The sequence below is a fragment of the Hippopotamus amphibius genome, chromosome 5 (genome assembly GCF_030028045.1).
Source record: "Hippopotamus amphibius kiboko isolate mHipAmp2 chromosome 5, mHipAmp2.hap2, whole genome shotgun sequence".
Classification (NCBI taxonomy): domain Eukaryota; kingdom Metazoa; phylum Chordata; class Mammalia; order Artiodactyla; family Hippopotamidae; genus Hippopotamus; species Hippopotamus amphibius.
In genome coordinates this window covers 108,256,826-108,279,061 of record NC_080190.1, presented here as the reverse complement: position 1 = coordinate 108,279,061, position 22,236 = coordinate 108,256,826, and the positions used below count along the sequence as shown (strand labels likewise).

General features: G+C 35.0%; 1 protein-coding gene across 1 annotated transcript; it reads left to right on the top strand.

Annotated features, from left to right (window-relative positions):
* Nucleotides 1–1,984: 1,984 nt before the first annotated feature.
* On the top strand, nucleotides 1,985–12,739 carry C5H6orf52 (chromosome 5 C6orf52 homolog). The gene is made up of 2 exons (XM_057736989.1): nucleotides 1,985–2,015; nucleotides 12,222–12,739. Exons 1-2 carry the CDS (start codon nucleotides 1,985–1,987, stop codon nucleotides 12,737–12,739), a joined length of 549 nt encoding a protein of 182 aa, XP_057592972.1.
* Nucleotides 12,740–22,236: the final 9,497 nt, after the last annotated feature.

Below are 22,236 nucleotides of genomic sequence, written 5' to 3'. Positions count from 1 at the left end.
AACTTCTTTGAGTTTACCTCATTTCCCAAACACCAGCAGACCAGAAGTCCTCAGAAATTAATTCCAAGAAAACCAGTAGCACCTTTATAGTAGTTTCACAGATTCAAGCCATTTGTCACTGGGGTTCAGGTAGAGGGGAGGATTAAAGAAGGAAAATGGTGAAAGTTATGGCTCTTTGTACCCCCAGTTTCTGTCTAGGATTTGCATCAAAAATTTATATTAATTATGAACAGATGAAGGTAAACTGAATTTTTTTTCTAATTAGCTTTTAGTGTCATAGATGAATATTAACCCTAAACAGTGACATTAACCTTATCTCTGCCCCAGCAACCATCCTTCTTTCTTTGTTTGTATTCTGATATGTAGGATCTTTTGAGTCTAAACAATTTAGTTCATATGTCCTATGTGATATCTGAATGCTGACTTTTTTTTTTGCTAAATTTCTTGTTTTCATTAATTGCCAGTAAAATAGCCTGGATGGATCTTACATCAAAAAACACTTCAATTATCTCCAGATTCTTAGGATAGGAAGATCCTGGTGTTTTCACCTTAGTTAGATTTATTTTTGTACTTGGCAACATTTTGTGAACTTCTGAGTGTACACAGTTTCTCTTGGATGCTATTTATTTCATTAGCATTCTGTATTCAAAAGAAAGGACAATCTTGCAAAACTAAAAATATCTTGGCTTTAATTTTATAATAACTCCTTAATTGTGAAAATGTAAACATAATCAATTTATTATTTGACAATGGTGACTGATAAAGGAATTTATATCACTAATAATAAGTTGAAAATTTTGAAAAATTTCCCCATTGTTTAGATTCTTGATGGAATGATTAGTAACAAAATTCAATACATGTTATAAATTCAACACAGAAAAGAACATAGCTCACTAGAGAAATGTACAGGAAATGGGGCTGCCTTGGGGATTATATTAACTATATTTCCTTATTTTCTGTATTTTTGATGTTCCAGCATTTGGGGCCTTGATCCTGAAGAGAGTGCCCCTCCCAGAGCTAGTTAATTCCTAAAGACAGCAAACAAATTCCCTACCAATGCACTTTTGATACACAAACCAACCAATCCAGAGCCTACATCCCCAACTATCTCCTTTATCAAACTCTTACATATATGAAGCCAATATTCCCCCTGCCCTAAATCACACTGGGGCCAGTTACATGGCAGCTAGAGACTACCCCTATAGTCCAGAGACCACTGGAATTATTCAAACTATGCAACCTTAAACTTAGTATATCTACCTACCTTGCCTTGCCCATTGCTTCCTGAAAAAAAAAAAAAAAAATAGGCTCTGGGTCATATTCTCACCTCTGCCCTCTGACTCCTGATCATCCCTGGTCCTTTCCCATGTTGCCTTGCTTGGTGAGCTGTGCCTCCTGTTTCTAAGGACCTATGCATATAAACGTCTTCCTTTGGGAAAATCATGTCTGTGTCTGTGTGTCTTATGGTACCTAATTAAAACAAATCTGGGTACCTTTTTAACACAGGGATGTTTACTATAATAAATCTGAGGTATTTCAACAGCATATAGAAGACAAGTAAGGAAGGTTACAAAGGGAATAAATGTACAGGATAAAGGCTAGAATATAGAGGATTTCTAAACTTCTTTCCAGCTCTGAGGTATTATTATTCTATGATAATGCCCATAATTGGCTTTTAATTAATATTTTGGTTTTGACTTTCATAGAGCTATGTATATATAAAATACATAATAAACATACGTAGACCAACTCCTTATATATATATATATCAGCAATAGATTCAAAAATGAATTTACTAAGTAAGGTTGTAACACCTGGAGTATGTGATTACGTGTGATCTCAGGGAAGAAGGGACATGGAGTCGTTATGACTGATCTCCAAGAAATTTGTATATGAACAGAACATAAAGGAGATGATGGCTGCTCACTGAGGTAGCCTGGAAATCCAAGACAATAAACTTAAGTATTTTCTTAGGTGAGGTTACATGACCTTCTGCAATGGAGCACATTTAAGAGGTAAGCAGCTAGAATAATCATTGCAAGTGATAATTCGTGAGCTGAGAACAAGAGTCATCTCTGCACTCTGATTTTATTAACTCTTCCAGGAAGGATTTGCTCTTAGGTGAGGATGTAAAAATTGTACCATCTAATGGGTCATAGTTAGAGACATTAGAATAGAACTCACGTTTAGCTTAATACAGTTGGTTACATATAGAAATATTTATAGGTATGTGCATACAGACAGGTTAGTATACACTTACGCACGTCTTCACTCTGTCAGCTGAGAGGGCTAAAAGAAATGATACGCCAGTAGCAAAGAGCATTCCTAGTTCCTTGCTCTTCGTTTCTAATGCTGCCCTTCAATAAAACATACCAAAGCCATGGGAAAAATGGCTGATTCTAAGACTCGGGCAGGAAATATGCAAGATGAGCCTAGAGCATCATTTAGTTCCAGAAATTAAGGAGGTGAATGAAAAAAATCACAGTGCTGGGATATGTTAAAGGGGACAAAGGAAGCAAATGAAAGAACTCATGATAGCCAAAGCTGGAACAATTTGAGCAAGAGAATAATGTAGTATTAGATTATAACCCAAAGTATAAAATAAGTATTAATGAATCATACTGAAACAAAAGATTAGTGAATAAATAAATAGAGAAGAAACAAATTCCAAATATCTTACGTAGATACACCTCCCTCAAGGAGATATTGCATATCTCCCCATTCTCTTCATGTTGGCTGTGCATAATAACTGCCTTCCAAAGAATACAGAAAAAAAGAATAACTTTACAGTGGAGAAATCTGCCATACACTATCTCAGCCAATGGATCAAGGTTAACGTCAACAGTGATAAGTCATGTTGATAGTATACACCTGTGATATTGTGAATTTTAATGAGGAATATATATTTGGTCTGTGTCTCCAATTTTGCCACACAGCTCTTAAAACCCTTGGCATTTCCAAAGTGTTGAGAGCCATAAAAGCGTTTTTTGTTATGAGATAAACTTTGGACCACCTAAGGATGGAGGACAGGGGAGCTGGTTGCCAGTGGAGCCAACCCAGTGATTGGAGGGTTGCAACACTGAGTTTCACCCCTAGACCTCTGGGGAGGGATGAGGGGCTGGAGATTGAATTCAGTCATCAATGGTCAATGATTTAATTCATCATGCCTACTTAATGAATCCTCCATGAAACCCCAAAAGGACGAGGTTTAGAGAGTGTCCAGGTTGGTGAGCGAGAGTACTTCCACATGTCACATCGTGCTGGCTGCAAACTCTACAAGAAAAGAGGCTCATGTTTTTCAGGATCTTGCTCTATGTTTCTCTTCAGCTGGCTATTGATTCATATCCCTTGATATCCTTTGTAATAAACTGGTAATCTAGTGAGAAAACTGGTTTCCTGAATTCTGTGAGCTGCTCAAGCAAATTAATGGAGCTCAAGAAGAGGTTTTGGGAAACTCTGATTTATAGCCAGTCCCTCAGAAGCACAGGTAACAACCTAGACTTGTAAATGGCATCTGAAGTGGGGGCAGTCTTGTGGGACTGAGCCCTTAACCTATGGAATCTGATGCTATCTCCAAGTAGTGTCAGAATTGAATTGAATTGAATTGAATTGTAAGACACCCAGCTGGTATCAGAGAATGCTTGGTGGGGTGGGGAAAAAAACCCACCCTAGGGTAGAACTAGGGTGCAGAATCATAGGACCCTTGATGTAATTGATGAAAATGGCATTTTGCCACTGTGATCTTCCTCTCCCAAACTCATAACCCCAGTCTAATCACGAGAAAAACGTCATGCAAATCCTAATTGAAGGATATTCTACAAAATACCTGATCTGGACTCCCCAAAACAGTCAAGGTCATAAAATACAAAGAAAGTCTGAGAAAATGTTTCAGCCAAGAGGAACCTAGGAGACTTGACGGCTAATTATAATATGGTATGTTTCATGGAACCTTGGAATAAGACAAGGCTGTTAGGTAAAAACCAAAGAAATCTGCATTCCTACCAGCAAAGCACAAAAGTTCCAACGTCTCCACAACCTTTCCTTGTTTTTTGGTGTTGTTTTGTTGTTCTTGTTGTTTTGTTTTGTTTTGTTTTTATTATACCTATTTGGACAAGAAGTAATATCCCATTGTGGTTTGCCTTTCCCTGATGATTAGTGAACCTATTAGCCATTTGTATATCTTATTTGGAGAAATATATATCCAAGTTCTTAGCCTATTTTTTCATTTGGTTCTTAGGTTTTTTGTTATTGAATTGTATAAGTTACCTATATATTTTGGAAATTGACCCCACATCAGATATACAGTTTGCAAATATTTTCTTCCATTCTGTAAGTTGTCTTTTCACCCTGTTGATAGTTTCCTCTGCTTTGCAGAAGATTTTAAGTTTGATACAGTCTTGGAGGGGAAGAGCGTTTGTTTGTTTGTTTGGGTGACAGATGGGAGATTACTTTTGTGGTTCTGTCAACTCTGCTTATTCCAGCACTTTTCCGCCACTTATCTCTGAGCTTCCCCTCCGTATGTCACACTGCAGAGGTGCTAAGATGCCAAGACCTAAATTCCCACACTTTTGTTGTCCCAAACAGGGCCAGAAAATTCCCAGGCAATTTACCCTTGTCTCAGGCAACTTCTTCTTTAATTCCACTATGACATACAAATACCATCAATTTCTACGCATGCCTTTTGTGGGAAGGATAAAGAAGGAGGCCTTTTGGGGAAAGCAGTCTTTGGGAGAAGAAAGCTGGTATTTACCCTTGGTATGCTTCTTTTAATAGTTTCACACCAAGGATCAATTGTCTATATCTACTCTTGAGGCAATTAAATTAATATTTTATCATATAACAGATGATCCAGCTATTGATGGGGATACACAATGTTAAAACTGAAAGTGATATCGCTATTTTATCAGATATTTACTAAATGTATCTCAGACTCAAGATAACTTTCTAGCTGTTGAGTTTGGATTCCAGGGACGTTATAAAATGTATTCTTTTAACTACAGTTTAACCAAAAAGATTACCCAGTGGCTCCTGGATTCCTAAATCAACATACAATAGGCTAGACAGAAATTGTCAGCCTGTCATTATTATACTGGCTGTTAACAACCACAATTAAGGCAGACTACATATCAATTATTATTTGTCTGGAAAAGCAACTTCCTTAAGCATAAAAGGAAGTGAGGCAGCCTGCATTACTGTCTTCCCTCTTTAGCTAATTAGTACTGTTTTTAATGGCTTCTTCTGCCCAGGATCAATGGTCTAATAGGAACAGTGCTCTGTCGGTTAACAAGGTGAGGAACTGTAGATGTGATTGTGTCTGGCTCCAAAATAGTGCTTCAAACAACACTAAAATAATCATGAGACAGAATAAATAGACTCATAGACCCAGGCAGTACTTTTCGTCTAATTCTTGTACAAACTTAGCGTTCTAGTAACATTTATGGAAAAATTAAAAAGGAAAACATACGAGAAGGAGAAAAAAATGAAGGGAGATATAAGACAAACATAAGACCATACACACGAACGTGCACCCACACACACATACACACACACATAGAGAGTCTTTAAAGACTCAGTTAAGAGAGAAATCAACAGTATTATAAACTCATATTTAATGAGTATTACCATAAGGAATGTTGATGTGATGATGAACCCTATTTTCCAAGAATGCTTTTTGCGAAAATAAACTGTATTGTGGTTGTGCTGATTGTAACATAAGCTATGTTCATTTTCCAGTCACAAAACACATTTACAGTCAACTCAGTGAAGCAATGGAGACTGATGATACTCACCTGTATGCAATTGGCTTTCAGCATCTCTTACCAGACTTATATAACAATTTTGATTTTAGCAAGTGTGCTAAACTATAGACTGTCTAATAAAGAGATATCTGAAAATATTTTATACTATTCTTCCTAAGATGATCTAGGACTGGGCTTATGGAATGAAACAAGACAAATTGAGATTACTGACAGAGAGCAGTCATTATCCTGAGAGGTAGTGTGTGCAGTGGTTAAGGGCATGGGCTCAGGACCTGTATTACCTAAACTTAAATTCCAACACCACTATTTACAAGCTTGTATAACTGGGGCAAATTACTTTACTTCTCTGTGTCTCAGTTTCCTTATCTGTAAAATGGGGATGATAAAAATAAGATTATTATAAAGATTTAATGGGCAACTCAGGAACTTAGAATACAGTCTGGTACAGAGGCAGCATTACGGAAAGTTTAGCTATTATTAGGATTATCCAAAAATAGTTTATCTCAATCAATTAGTTGAACACAGACACTGACAAAGGTATTTTCTGAGCCAATCGCTCTCATCACGCTCCCTTTCTTCAGCTTATAAACAATGCAAGAAGAGTCTGATTGACTCTAAAATGTTGCATGTTGAAATATGCCAGTAAAACTGGCGCTTTCAAAGTGCTATCTACAGACCAGAAGTAGCAGCATTACTCGGGGAACTTCTTAGATATTCACATTATCAAGCCCCACCTAGATTCTTCTGAGTCAAAACCTTTGAGGGTGGAGCCAGCAATCTGTTCTAACCTCCCTGTTGATTCTGATGTATACGGATGTCTAGAACCGCTGGGCTAATAAACCCCAAAACTCCAGGTGTGTTTTGCCTCACTGCAGATAAATGAATTGTTGACTACTAAAAATATAGGTTTCTTATCAATGGAATAATATAGAATTGTTCAAAATAACTCAAATCTATCCTTAAATCCATGTTAATGTCAAGTATTTTTAAAATCCTAAAAAAGAAAACCCCAAAATTAACCAAAGCTATTAACCAAAACATCTAGCCTTAGTTTGAAAATATTAACATCATCATGCAGAACAAAAATTTTGGAGAAAAGGAAAGAAATAATTGAGTATGAAGAAATAAGACATTAAAGGTGTGAATCAAATACTTTTTCTGCTTGGAGAGCTTGAACGAGATATGGCATGCTACATAAATTGAATTAAATTCTTATAACACAGCTTTTCCTTTTATTAATTAATTTTAATAATGAACTAATTGATTATTTATTAAACTCAGAGCGTGAGTGTTCTGCATTTGTATGCAACATTTCACATGGTTCTTAGAATGGTGTGATACAATATATAAATGCCTATAACAGCGTGGCATCTGTTGACCATTCCTGGCCTGCAGAATTGCTGTATTTAACCTGAACAGTGTTTTGAAAATCAGGAAATTTCTCAGAAACATTGGAAATGCCAGCTTCTCTTGAAAAATCATAAGATCTGGTAATGTTGGGTTGGCGTGACAACAAATGTTCCATCTTCTAGGACTAAGTAGCATCTGCTTTCTTGGGTGCTGAGTTTGATGGCCTCTAGCTCAGCTGACTTCACTCATTAGGCATCTGACCTTGTGCTTTATCCTCAAACAAGCCTGGGACAAAATCCCTCAGCAAATGGCAGATGACTTCCCAGGCCTCATATCTTTTCCTTTTCTCCACTGGTAAAATATTAAAATCTGTCACAATAGAATTATTCCAATGGTTTGGGCAGAGGGTGGGGGGGAATAATGTGTAGATAAATTTTTAAATCTGTCACTCTCAGCCTCATTGCATGTATAGTCAACCAATGAAGCTATTATATCTCTGCAGATTTCTTTGAGCCTAACACAGAAGAGGGGATAGGTGTACAACTGAAAATCTCTTCTGGAGTCAATATCAACTGTGGAAATTACGTTCTGACAGTGAAAACCTAGGTTTGAAAATATAGATTTCCACTTCAAAGTTAGAATTTTAAAAATGAGATCATTGGAAGAAAGAAAGAAATCCAAATATGTTAGGTATAAGGTAGTATAGAATACATTTTAATAAAGGTTTTTTTTTTTTTTTTTTTTTCTACAAAGAGAATTATTTGCTAGAAAAGGCAGTTTGGATATCTCTGGAAACTTTGGTTTTAATGCTAGTCCAGCTGTGAGTGGCTTTGTGGATTTGAACTAGTCATTTAACCTCTCAGGCCCTCAGAGTACTCTTCTACAAAATGAGGAGGCTGGACTGAGGTACCTTCCAGCTCTCAAAGTCTATTCTGTGATTCCAGGATACTGGGGGCAGACAATTCATTTCAGTTTTTTGTATAAATGACATCCAGTGTCATGAAATAATGTATCAAGAGCAGCAGCAGGGTCTTTCTATCCTGAATTTGGTTTGAAGCCAGCAGATAGGGTTGCTTGAATTCATTTTCTTTCTTTGGTGAGGGGATAGGTTTGATGACCTAATGGGCCTTTTCCATCTCTTGTATCTTTGATGAGGCTACTAGCCTCTACGTTGGAAACTGCAAAGAGTTACTGTGGTGAATTCTTCTTTGTAGTGATTTTCTCTTTTTCATCATGTTTGACATTTTTGCAATTGTGCTTTGATTCAGATTATAGCCACTACATAGCTCAGTGTGCTAGTGAGCTGAGACTTTGCTAAGATATAGATGCCGAAGTATAGAAATTAAAAATGACAGGCTCAAGTTCTGCTGCATGCTGTTTATATATATTATTTGAAGTAGCTGGCTGTAGTTCAGTGAAGTTCCTTAGTGGTCATATGGGCTTCAACAAAAAATTGTTACTTATTTTTTTGTATACTTGTTTACTGGTAAATTACTACAATATTCCTTTCGTTCCTTTTATTTTTTCTTTGAACAGTTTCTAAGATGTGTATTCCCTTACAGTCCATTTCAGGAAATAAAAATGGATATTCCATGAAAATGGACTTTAGTTATAAGGATACGTTTTACTTCAAGTAAAAGGAAAAGAAAAACATTTTAAATTCAGTTCTTCCACAGGAATTAAAGTTTGGAAAAAAGCAATCAAATTTGCTTCATACACTTCATCATTAAAAATCATCTTTTACAGCTTTCTAACAGTGGAGAGTAGAAAAATACAACAAAGGTGGGAAAGTATCCAGTAAGTAAAGACGTCAAACAGAATTTTCATAGACAAAAAAAGCACAATTTTGATACTGTCTGTTAATTCTGAAAATTATAAGTATACACACACACACACACACACACACACATATACATTTGGACCAAACCCATTATACAAAGTTTGAATTTTACACATTGTTTTCCACTGCTGTAGGTAATTTAGACAAACATTAAATACCTTCAATACTTCAGAGTTGTTTCCAAAAACCAACTACAATGGATAGGAGCTAAAGTTGAAAGAATAAGAAGGGACATAAAAGGAAAAGTTTCAAAGAAGAGAAGGGAGAGTGAAATTTGCAATTATTTTCCAAAACAAATCACAATTCTAAAGTAATCTAAGAATCAAACATACCAAAAGATGAAATGGTAGAAATTCTTTTTTTAGGAACATTCTTCCTTAACACTAAAAATGATAAAAACACTAAATTTCCATTAATTGAGTTTGCATTGTTCAGAAAGCTTGATAGATATGTTAATAATAAATGAATTGAACATAAGGCTCAAATACAACTACAGTTGCAAATAGCTGTTGAATTCCTCCTCTATAAAAGTTATTTAAAATTCAAACAGGAAAGCAATAAAATATTTAAATTCTCTCTAAGTCACTTCAATGCTAACATGCTTAAATAAGATAAAAGCAGTTTTTGTATTAAGTTTTTAGTTAGAAGTAATCTTGGGTAATACCAAGATTGTGAGATTGTGTGTACCACATACACACACACACACACACACACATGCCCTAGCATACTGTGCCTATTAACAAGCTGTTGAAATTATTATGGTCCATTACTATATGTTTTGAATTAAGTTTTGACTCATTCTCCTTGCTTTAAAACAGAAGTCCTTCTATTAAAGAAAAATATTTCTACTCTAGGATAAACATGAATGTTAGAATTCAGATCCACTAGAAAGTGAAAACAGTCTAGAGGATGCTAAAATTTAAGTTAGGCAATGAATATATGCTTGACAAAGGAAGTTTCCACTGAGCCCCTCTTTCTCCACCCAATTTTTTAAAAAGTAATGATCAAGTAATAGAATTTTTTGTTGCAGTGGATATTCTAGTTTTTATTGTTAGTTTTTTATTCACTGGTCTGCTTGACACTCATTAACTTTTGCCAATGGATTCCTTTTTTTTATACAAAGGTGCACATCAGAACAAATCTTCACATTGAGAGAAACAGTGCATGAGAATTGTCAGTTATCTTCATTTCACACCAATTAAATCACATTGCTCCAGCAGAGTGCAATAAGTTTCTTCAAAAGCAACAATGAACCAAATTATACTAAATTATTATTTTGTAATTTTTAAACCCAAGCGCTTCTTAAATTTTATAGCATTAAATAATCTTAAAGCATGTTAAATTAATGTAGTCAACACACACGTCTATCAGCTGTATAGGAAATGAAAATCCAAACAATTCAGCTAATAAACTCTCCCTCCCCACTCCCACCCCCTGCCACCAAAAAAAAAAAAAAAAAAAAAGAATGATGAAGTAGAAAGTAGAAGAAACACAACCATACAACCATGACAATTGGGTCATATATCATCAAAGAAACACTTAGGAATATACTGAAACATCTTAAATCAAAAATTCAAGAACTAACAATACAAATACATAAAGTGAAAAGAAATAATAAAGTCAGAGATAATTGAACTTGGGAGAAAGAAGAAAAGATAACAGACATAAATATTAAATTCTCAGATACCCAAAAACCAATAGATTTTAAAGCAAACTTACTAAAAAGGCTAGAATAAAAATTATAAAGCAGTAAAAATAAAAATAAATTAAAATAGCCAAAGAGAAGATAGTCAAAATGTTAACCAAAGAAGAACTAACACATGCAGAGTTGGAGATCTTGAGAAAAAAAAAAAAACAATGGAAGAGTAGTAATATTTTTAAACTATGATACAAGAAAAAATTCTGTAAGTAAAATAAAAAATGTTGAAATAATGCAAGGCCATATTAGTTTCTATGCTGCTTAAAACAACACAGTTTTTGTCTCACAATTTCTGTGGATCAAGATTCCAGGCATGGATTAGTGAGTCCTTGGCTCAGAGTTTCACAAGGTTACAACCAAGGCTGAGCTGTGTTCTCTTCTGGGAACTCGACTAGGTAGCAAGGTTTGTTGGCAGAATTCATTTCCTTGTAGCTGTGTGACTTCTTTATTGCTATCAGCCAGAGGCCACTCTCAGACCCTAGAGACCACCCACGTTACGTGCTCCATAATATTTCCATAGGCATTTCACAACATGGCAATTTGCTTCTGCAAATCCAGCAGGAGAGTAAGAAGTCTACTAGCAAAATGAAGTCTTAGTCAATGAAGTCATTTTGTCAAACTTTTTGACACCAGGGACCGTTCTCTTGGAAGACAATTTTTCCAAGGACCAGGGGGCTGGGGGTTGGTTTGGGAATGATTCAAAAGGATTACATTTATTGTGCCCTTTATTTCTATTATTATTACATCAGCTCCACCTCATATCAGCAGGCATTAGATCGTGGGGTTGAGGACCCCTGTTATATACTATAACAAAATCATGGAGTAACAAAACATCGTTTCCAATATTCAATCACTGAAAAGTAAGTCGCCGGCATCATCCACACTAGAGGACGTATGAATACCAGATGGCAGAGGTCACTGGAGAGGTGTCACATTAGTGTAAGTCTACCACAAAGGCCAACTTGATGTGAAAGATTCAACCAGTAACACTCTGAAACAAGCTGAAAATTCCTTTTAAAGTTGTTTTCATAATTCATAATTTCTCCATAAGAGAATGCTATTCAAATAACTATAGAGTATAAATATATCAAGAATTTTAAAAATGATAAATAATATAAAAAACAAAATATATAAAATAAAATATATACTATATATAATATATAAAATAAAAAATAAAATAACAAAACTGAAAAAAATGAAAATATCTTGGCATAAAAAGCCAAATTTAATGTCACATTATTAGAACACATTGGTAGTAATTTTTATTCTTTTCCTTGTTATAACCAGAATTCCCTCTCTTTGCACCATATTTTCTACTTTCAATTCTTTTTGTTAATTAAATAATAGCTAATCAGCAAATATATATTAAATATTTGCTACTAATCATTATGTAACAGGCACTGTGCTAGGCATGTCTTCATGTTGAAGTCTTAAAAATGGAATATTTCGAGAAGATCACGCGGCATTTCCAAGAAGGGAATAAGGAAGGACGCTCCATGACGAGATTCTCATTTCAAGGAGAAAAAAAAAACCTGGGGAGTAACAGGCGTATCCTAAGAAGGCCTGAGGTGAGGTGCGAAGTCAAACGTTCATGAAAGCACAGGTAGCTCTGAAGTAGCGTCGAGATGTTCACGAGATACGGAGATCCAGAGAGGCATCAGAAAGGACAGCGTCGTGCAGGCTTCCAGGAGAGCACATCTCAGAGCAGTGAAGCCAGACTTCCAGTCCTGCCAGGGGTACCCCATAGGCAACTGGTATGAGCAACAGCACAGGTGTTATCCTCTTCCTGGCTATAGCTGTGGCTATGGAACTGATGGAAATGGACCCAGCCTTTATTCTGCGCATGAGATCTCCGGATACCCAGCTGAAACTTTGCTTACACCCAAGGAAACCACAGCTCTGGCTGAAAACCAAGATGAAGATTCCCTAGAAGATCCAAATCTCCGTTTAAATATTGAGGAATTAAACAAAGAGTTTATGGTGAAAAGTGAAGAACTCTACGACTCTCTCATGAATTGCCACTGGCAGCCCCTGGATACAGTTCACTCTGAAATCCCAGATGAGACCCACCAGAAGCAAGATGGTCATTGAGTTACCCAACTATCACATTACTTGTGTCTTGTTCTGTTTCTGTTTAAAAAAAAAAAAAGAATTCTCCCAGGAATGTACTGGATTCTGTATGTAAATACAAATTTCCAGGATTTAAATGTGATTGAGAGAACATAATGTAAATAAACTTTACTAGCACAAAAAAAAAAAAAAAGGAATATTTCTTTAACAAGCTGGAACTGTCAATTTTTAACTGGAAGTGCATTCTGTATTCACATTTTATTAATAATAGAAATTCTAGGAAAGCAATCTACCCTCTGTGTTCCATACACTCATATCTTTTGCTTAGATTGGTGACTTTGATATCTGTTTCTAATCTGTCCTACACTTCACCTCTTTATCATTTGACTCTTTTTTGCACTCTAGAACCTTGACTTCTAATTCATTTTTATCTTTGCTCTCTACTCTGGATTTGCCATATATCTAGAGCCACAGGGGAGAAAATTTTCCATCCCAAGGGATATGGGACCTCACTAGAAAGGCAAGCCTCCCAGGTGCCTAATGTAGGAGAAGGAAGATTAAGCCAGACTAGCTTATCAACAACTCCTTTCTGCTTCAATCAAAATCACCTTCGTTACCATCTTCCCCATCATCCTGATCAACACCACTGAATATTGGTCATGCAACCCCAAATATTCACATCAAATTGAATGCTAAGCACTTTAAGCACATTAAATTAAGTGACATAATTATCTCTTGAGATTTTATCATCATCAATTTAGAACAGTTGAACAACCTCAGTTACAGAGAGGTTAAATGGCCTGTCCAATACGTAGTTAATGGCAGAGCTGGGATTCAAATACTAGGTCAGCTTGATTCCAAGTCAGACAGTCAACTACTGCACTAAACTGCCTTCCATTATCAATGTTTATTAAGCATTTAGGATATGTTTCAAGCTTAAAATGCCATTCCTTCCATGATATAGCTATAACTATCTACTGCAATTTAGGTATAGTTAAGAGTTGCCATGCACAATGTTGATTTACTAACACTCCCCTCATTTTAGAACAGAGCTGATTTCTCCAATCTTCATAATTATCATTCCATTCACAAAAGTTAGAGTTATAAGGTTGTACATCACAGAGGAAAATAAAATCTCATTGCAACTTTATTGAAAAAAAGTTTAAATCTATGTGTAAAAACCTGGACATCCATGGTGATGGAAACTGAAACTATTATTAAAAGTAGCTGCTAAAAAAAAAAAAAAAAAAAAGTAGCTGCTTTCCTGAAATGAAAAGAGGCTGCGAAAAGAGGAAAAATACTTTTTAAATGGATACAATGATGTTGTAAAACAAACCAAATCTCTTCGGCCTCTGAAATAATGCAGAAAAGAAGCGAAGAATTGTTGTAAAGATCGCTACAGATTTAACTTAGTGAATAATCAGGTTAGAATAGCCAAGTGCCATACACATTCAAAATGAGTGACTCATACCTTATGACAGTAAACCCGTGACCTGCTGCAATCCATGGACAAAATAACAGGTATCCCAGAACTAGCCTTGAAACGATTTAACACCTTGCTTTCAAAGGAAATTTGCTAGTTCTCCTAAAAGAAAAATCAAGAGGAAAGGAAGATATTTGGAGTAAATCATAGATGGCCACTCAACCCAACAATTACCAACATGATAGTTAATATGAAGACTTTAGAAAATGCTAAAGCTACATATATTCAGTGTGCACACACAGACACACACGTGTGCACACATCCACAGAACACGCTGGATGCAAAACTTTATGATTCCTTGATAGAGGAAGATCCAACCCATAAATTAATTTAGTATATCATGTATTATATAGAGTACATAATATCATTGTTAAGTCACTAACAATTCATATAAATCTATGAAGAGAATTGTGTTCTTAGTACTAAGAGGCTGGTCTAAAGAGCAAGGACAGACCAAAGAGAAAAGGAGTTTGGATCAGAGCAGACACACAAGCAAGCAAACAAGTTATTGTATACTCATCAGATGTTCCTAAGGCCTTGAAAAGTTATGGGTATAAAGGAGTAAGCATTCTGGAGGAAACTGAATGTCAAGGAATGTGGTGGGATGGCTTTTACATGGTCTTCCAATAGTCAAATAGTATGTTAAATATGCTATATGATAGAAGACCTTGATTATATTGAGTTAGGAAATATAAACTAAAACAAAAACAATAATTAAAATATGTAATGATTGAGATTATGACATTTTGAGTGTAAGTTGATACATTAATGTCTGTTTTGTAGCTTCTTTCAATTTTCTTTTGACTGAACGATGCATACCCATTTCTTCTCCAAGACTCACCAATAAGCTAGGTCACTCTTCCTTCCTTAGGGAGAACTGGAGATTGGTAGAAAGTTAAGGCACAGGTGTTACTCTAGCTGACGTCCTTCCATCATGGGAATATAAGGAGAGGTAAATAAAGGCTTTCCTTTAATCTTCACTACTAGGTGCTGAGACAAAGCCAGAACATAAAGTAGAATCCAGGTCAGTGCTCTTTCTTCTGTCCACTTGACTTCATTATGCACTAAATGAAATGGATTGAAGAAAGCACAAGGTACAGGATGTGGACTGAAAAGAGAGGTTAATGGAAGGCATACAAACTCTGCAATTTCAATTTAGAAAATTCCTGAAACTTAAAAAAAAATCACTGCTGAAGCAATTGTAAATTTTCACCAGAGTTAGTCCAACACCTATCCACAGCAAGAAGAACTTGAGTTCCTTTTTAAATAGCAAACAACAATTAGCCTTTCAAAGTCTTACATATACTAGAGGCACAAGAAATGTTTACTGGATAGCTAACAAACTGATTCCATGATGACTTAAGAATTTACTGCTCTTATCAGCACCAATACAAGCAGTACCTATAAAAAATAGAAATATATAACTAAGTACTAACCACTATGATTAATATAAGATCCCTCTGTGGAAAAAAAAAAAGAAGATTCAATTTTATAATATCTTCAAAAATAATTCCTGTAAATTTTAATATAACAATTTCTCACCACCCATTCACATATATTCACCTCTCATAAAAATAGGAATTATTACATATGTTTGAAAATCATGACAATATTTTAAAATATTTATTTATCAAACAACTCATGCATTGTTAGTATAGACAACATAAAAGGTTAAAACATATTCAAACATCAAGATCCACATTCAAAAAATTTGAAATAACCACCTTTACCCATAAAGTTAAAAATATTAAACATATACAGAAAAGTTGGGAATGAAAGGCAGACTCTAATGTGCCTATAGCCAAAAATGCTATAAAGGGCATTTCATACCTGCTCAGGCCCAGAGATCTGTATTTGGATATTTCTCTTGGACACAGTAACTGAGGCCCTGCACACCTTCCTAACAGCATGTGCTGGCTCTGTTAAACCTGAATCACATGCTATGTCCCCAGAGCTTTTATTTATTTATTTTTTCATAAAAGTCCTTGCTGTCAGAATTCAGAGTGGGTACAAAATTTTTGATATATCTGAAATGACGCATATTGTGCATACGTAATTGGTATCTAAAAGAGAACATACGAAATACGTACTTTTTCTATAAACTTTAAATGGCACAGCTCTTTTTGTCTTCTTTGTTCAGGGATAATTTTAGACATATTTTCCATTGACAATATTATGAATGCCATAAAGTTCTAAGTACTTTATTCAAGTAGTCCCCATGTAAAAACACACATAAAATGCAAAACACACTGTCTTTCAATATATAAAATTAATAAGAGAAAGGTGAAGAAATAGGTTGCAGGTGAAGGCAGAGAAAAGAACAGTATTATGCCGTCCTCTTAATTTACACATTACATTCACTTGAAATGTGCCACCATTGAATTTTACTTCAGTGCTTTTCCCCAACTCCTTTTGCTTTAAGGGAAAAAATATGCATGTATATATAATTTTTAAGGTAGAGAGCCCCAAAGGCAGGCAAAAATAATGTGTGCTCCTCAAATCTATCAAAGAAATTCTACAGCATCCATGGACTCAGAGATATTCGCACGTTCTTTTAATTAATTGAAACATTTTGACAGACCACAGAGTTCTGTCAGAAAAAGATTATGAAACAAGATCCTTGTTGTAGTTGCTGCTGTTGTTACTATTTTTATTGAATAAAAAGAAATTTACAGAAGTAAGGAAAGAAGGAAAAAAGAAAAGAGGAAAGGAGGAGGAGGAAGAAGGGAAAGAGAGAGAAAGAAAGAAAGAAAGAAAGAAAGAAAGAAAGAAAGAAAGAAAGAAAGAAAGAGAGAGGAAAGAAAGAAAGAAAGAAAGAAAGAAAGAAAGAAAGAAAGAAAGAAAGAAAGAGAAAAAGGAAGGAAGAAAGAAGTGAGGAAGGAAGGAAGGGAGGAAAGGAAAAAGGAAGAATGGGAGAAACCAAAAATGAAAGGAAGGAAAGTAAAGAAAATATTGTATTTTTATTTAAGGTTATCTATCTTTCAACATTTCCTGTTATGAATTATCACTGGGAAATAAATAATTTTTCATTCACAATAGACTTTTAATATCAAAATTAGGAAATTCCTACAGCATGATTTTATCAGTTTAATTAACATTAGCACTAATTCCATTTCCAAGTACTCTATATAAACCATTAATGCAACCACTAAAAACTGAACTGATAAAAACCAAAAAATGTATAATAGTGCATGACTTTTAAAAATGTCACTTTTTTCTAAAACCAGAATTGTGTGGATAGCTTATAACATTTAAAAAGCAGTTTCATAACTTCATATTTTATTTATGAAAAATTCAATATATATAGAAAATGTTAATCCGCATTTTAAAATCCCCCTAAAATTTCCCAAAACTAGCTGCAATAATTTCTCATTCTACATGTCCTTCTTAGCATGTGACTTAGAAATTCCTTCCATTCAGAGGTGAGGTTGATATTTCCTCCCCTTCAAACTAGACAGGGCTATGAGTATGGCAGCTGTGAGGCTGTGTGATTTTTGAGGCAAGACCAAAAAAGACTGCTACATCTTGTTCCTGCTTCTCTTGGGCTCTTGTTCTTAGAATCCTGCCACCATGCAGTGAGGAAGCCCAAGAAGCTTGTGCAAGGCCATGAAGAGGACCTAGAGAAGCAGAGACACTGCTCTGAGCCCAGCCCAAATCAAAGGAAATTGATCAAAATAAATTATTGTTGTTTTAAGCCACTACGTTTTGGTGTGGTTTGTTATGTAGAAATAGATAACTGGAACATCATCATATTCAAATGCTTTCGCCTTTGGGAAATTGATTGGAATTTCTCAACATATCTAGTGGTACAAAAGGGACCATAATCATCTCTACTTCAGAAAGAAGACCAATTAGAAAGGGGCGTTAAAAAAATGAATCTCCTGGGGAGCCAGGAGGAAAATATATTCTAGGCAGAGGGATCAGATGTGCAAAGTTGAGATGCGAAAAAGAATGACAGAAAGGACCTGTTAGAATTTCAGTATTGAAATCAATAGAGGTCATGGTGGCAGGAATGGAAGGGGACACACATCAGGAAGAATCTGGGTATCACACTTAATATTTTGATTTTTATTGTATAAACTATAAAAGGGTACTGAAGGATTGTGGCTTGTTAAACCTCGCTCTTTATGAAGAATGGATTAGAGGCAAGATGAGAACAACAACAAAACATAGAACAGGGACTTCCTAGGTGGTGCAGTGGTTAAGAATCTGCCTGCCAATGCAGGGGACACAGGTTCGAGCCCTGGGCCGGGAAGATCCCACATGCTGCAGAGCAACGAAGCCCGTGCACCACAACTATTGAGCCTGCACTCTAAAGCCTGTAAACCACAACTACGGAGCCCATGTGCCCACGCACCTAGAGCTAGGGCTCCACAACAAGTGAAGCCACTGCCACGAAGAGCCCACACACTACAATGAAGAGTAGCCCCCACTCGCAGCAACTAGAGAAAGCCCATGTGCAGCAACGAAGACCCAATGCAGCCAATAGATAAGTAAATAAATAAATAAATTTATATTAAAAAAATAGAACAATTTGAAGGCAGTTGCAATGATCTAGGCAAGTAAATTGTAGCAAAGTTACAGAATAAGGAGTAATAGATTGCAGCATGATATAGAGGAATAACTCAGCATAAAGATTTGGGAGACAGAGTGTAGAATCATTTTCCTATTTCTTGTTTGGTGACTATTTGGACTGTGACTTTTATTAAACAAAAGGAATAAAATGGAGAAGGAAGCTACTGGGAAGGAAAATACATTACAGGTAGACAGTGTTGGAAGAGAGTCAGAATAACCAGTTTAAATTTGGATTTGATAATTGCATATATTTTTGTTTTTATTTCCATTATTCTAGTAGATGGATCAAACAAGATATTGCTGTAATTTATGTCAAAGGGTAATTGTATGTAAAAGCCTAAATTCCAGGAAATAATACATGTTTTATTACTACAGCTGACAAACTGGCTTCTTCTACACATCTTTTGAAACAATTTTCTTGTCCTTGTTTGTTGGTTTTACCCCCATCTCAATGTGGGCTTATAGTTCAGATAGATCTGACCTAAAATCACAACTCTGTTCTTTTCTAGTCTTGTGTCTTAAGGGACATTTGATTACAGTGGAGAAATAAAACATTCAAATAACACAAGGCAAAAATAAAAGAAGAAAAAATTTAATAATGGGGAATATTAAGGATTCTAAAATAGCATTTCTGAGATACAAAAGTTTCTGAATTCAAAAACTAGAAGTTCATAAGTAATCAAGATGCCATTTCTCAAGCTTTCTTATTTGCTCATGCATAGCAAATAGCACACAGGGTTATAGGTAGCCCACTACAGTGGGTAGTAGAACATTTTCACCTGTCTTTTGGGGGACACAGCAAAAGTTGTTTATCATGCCATGTGCCTCTGGTCTCAATGTAGATTAAAAGTAATCACCTCTATCTGCAGACAAATTTATTATTAGGAGTATATCTCAGAATATGTGATATGTACTTGTTTCAGAGTTACCAAGATTTAAGAGAACTAGGCTTTATATTTGGAAACAGTAAGACAATAATAACAATAAAACAAAAACAACAAAAATATCTGCTATTAATTAACACTCTTAATATACTGACTTCCATGCTAAGCATTGTAAATACATAAACTCACATAATCATCAGAACCACCTTTAGAGATAGGTACTGCTTTTAATTCTCATCTTACAGAAAACTGAAGTTTATTTATAGAGGTTGAATAACTCATCTAAGGCCATCTACTAAATATTGCACAAAGGATTTGAAGTTACTTCTTACTCCAAATTATTTCTTTTAATACAAACCATCTAATTTACTTGATAATCATTTTTTTCTTTATAAAATGAGGATATATTAACTATTCTGTCATGAGTCAAGTTTTGCATGTAGCTAACCAGCGTAGTACATGGCACATGCTTTGTACTCTAAATTATTATTTTTTTGACAATTATAATGTTGATCAAAATCATCAGCATAATCACTTGAAGTAGACACAGATCTTTAGAAACTGTCTATGGATCAGAAAAGAAGTTGATGTAGATGTATTTGGAGTCAATATGAGTAATTATCACAGGAAAATAAAAGAATGTTGCTTTATATTTTTCTTCAAAAATTAATGAGTTTGAGATTTAATTAACATTGGTCTAGACATAAGTCATGAGATCAGGACTCAAAGTGGTGATACTTTAGGGGAAAAATATAAACAAGATGTGGAAAGAAAATGGAACGCTGTAAAATAATATTTACTTCAATACAGAACATACACTGAGCTCAGATTATGTAGAATATCATTTTCCAGAAACTACTCACCAAATAACATGTGATGAACTTACACTGTGAAAAACATAATGGGGAAAAAAAGTATTTATACAACAGGAAACATCTTACAGAACAAATAGGACAAAGAAATATAAGAAGAATATAGAAACACATAATATATTCAAAGATAAAATTTCATACCACACACATTGTATATATATGCTAAGATGGTGTAGGGCAATCAGTGATTGGAAATAAATGGAATTATGCCAAGGAAAAAAGAATAAGCACTCCTATTGTTGAAATACTGACATTGATTTAGGTAAAACAACTTTGCATCCATAAAGAGAAAACATACAAAATACTTTTTGCATTCATATTTGAACAATGTAATCCCTAGGAACTTTTGCTTGAAAAGATTAAAATTTAACTCAATCCATTTGAAGTTAAAAAGGAAATTTGGTGGTTAAAGTAGCTGGAAAACAATGAACATTTCTTAGAAAATCACAATGTATACTCTCTCTCTGTTTCCCTTTGCAAATGGGCCTCATTCTGCCCATCTGTAGACAAATGCTTTATATGTTGGGGAAACAAGCCTACTATAGACTCAGTTCAGCAACTTCAGTAGAAAGAGAGTGTTTTATTCTTTCACTGTCTGTACAGTATTCCCAGGAAAGATTCTGAATACATGTCCTTGTGTACCACCATTTTATCAACAAAAAATTGGCTATTTCTGTTTGAGTTTCATAAACCTACCACGGTTTCCCCAAAATAATAAAGATGTTCTTAACTTAAAAGTAATGCCTATTTTCAAGCCCTTCATCCAGATAAAACTGTCAGGCTTCATCAGAAGGTTAAGCTACTTAGCCACTGCTGAAAGTTTTTTATTATGTTTCCTATGTCTCTAAGAGATTAATTGGTATGTGAGCTTATTAGCAATAAATTGTTAAGAAATGCTTCTAAGGGAAGACTTGATGGATATTTGAATTACCCAATTATTATCTACACTGTGAACACAGTAATTTATAAATAAGTGAGCACAGCACAAACAATTTTAACTTACCACAAATGCCTAACAAAATGTAATTTAGTTATCAAATATAAATTTATATGGCTATTTGATTACTTCACTGGTCACCACATGAAAGAGTAAAAAGAAGTTAAGCCTAGGAATACTTTTAGAAAAAGTATCAACTTGTGAGTTGGAAAAAAATATTATCTATAAGTAAAAATATTACATCATAAAAAAAGTCAACAAATCAATTTCATGTAGATTAAGGATTTAATTAAAAAAAAAAAAAACTTAAAAAGCTTAATTGTGTCTCAGCCAGCTTAGGCTGCTGTCGACCTTAAAAAAATGCACCATGTGAGAACTGCGCCTTAAGTTTTATTTGGGTCAAAACAAGGAATGCAGACTGCAGCCTGGGAGACAGCATTTCAGATAGCTCTGAGAAACTGCTCCAAAGAGGCAAGGGTGAAGGTCAGTATATATGTGATTTTGGTGAAGGGGCAATACATGAAATCAAGCACATATTTTTGTAGAAGGTTTCTGCTAGTCTTGTGCAGGTTACTGCTGGTCACAGGAGCAGATGTCACCATGAAGGATTTTAGTGCTTTTCTAGATATGAGGAGATACAAGAATTGGGCTCATAAAATCACTCCTAAAAATATCTGACTATCTGAAGACCTGTTATGCCAGTTTTTCCTGGAGCACAGAGTGCCTCATTGCTGCTCTCCACCTCAACTCCTTTCAAGGGGTGTTGA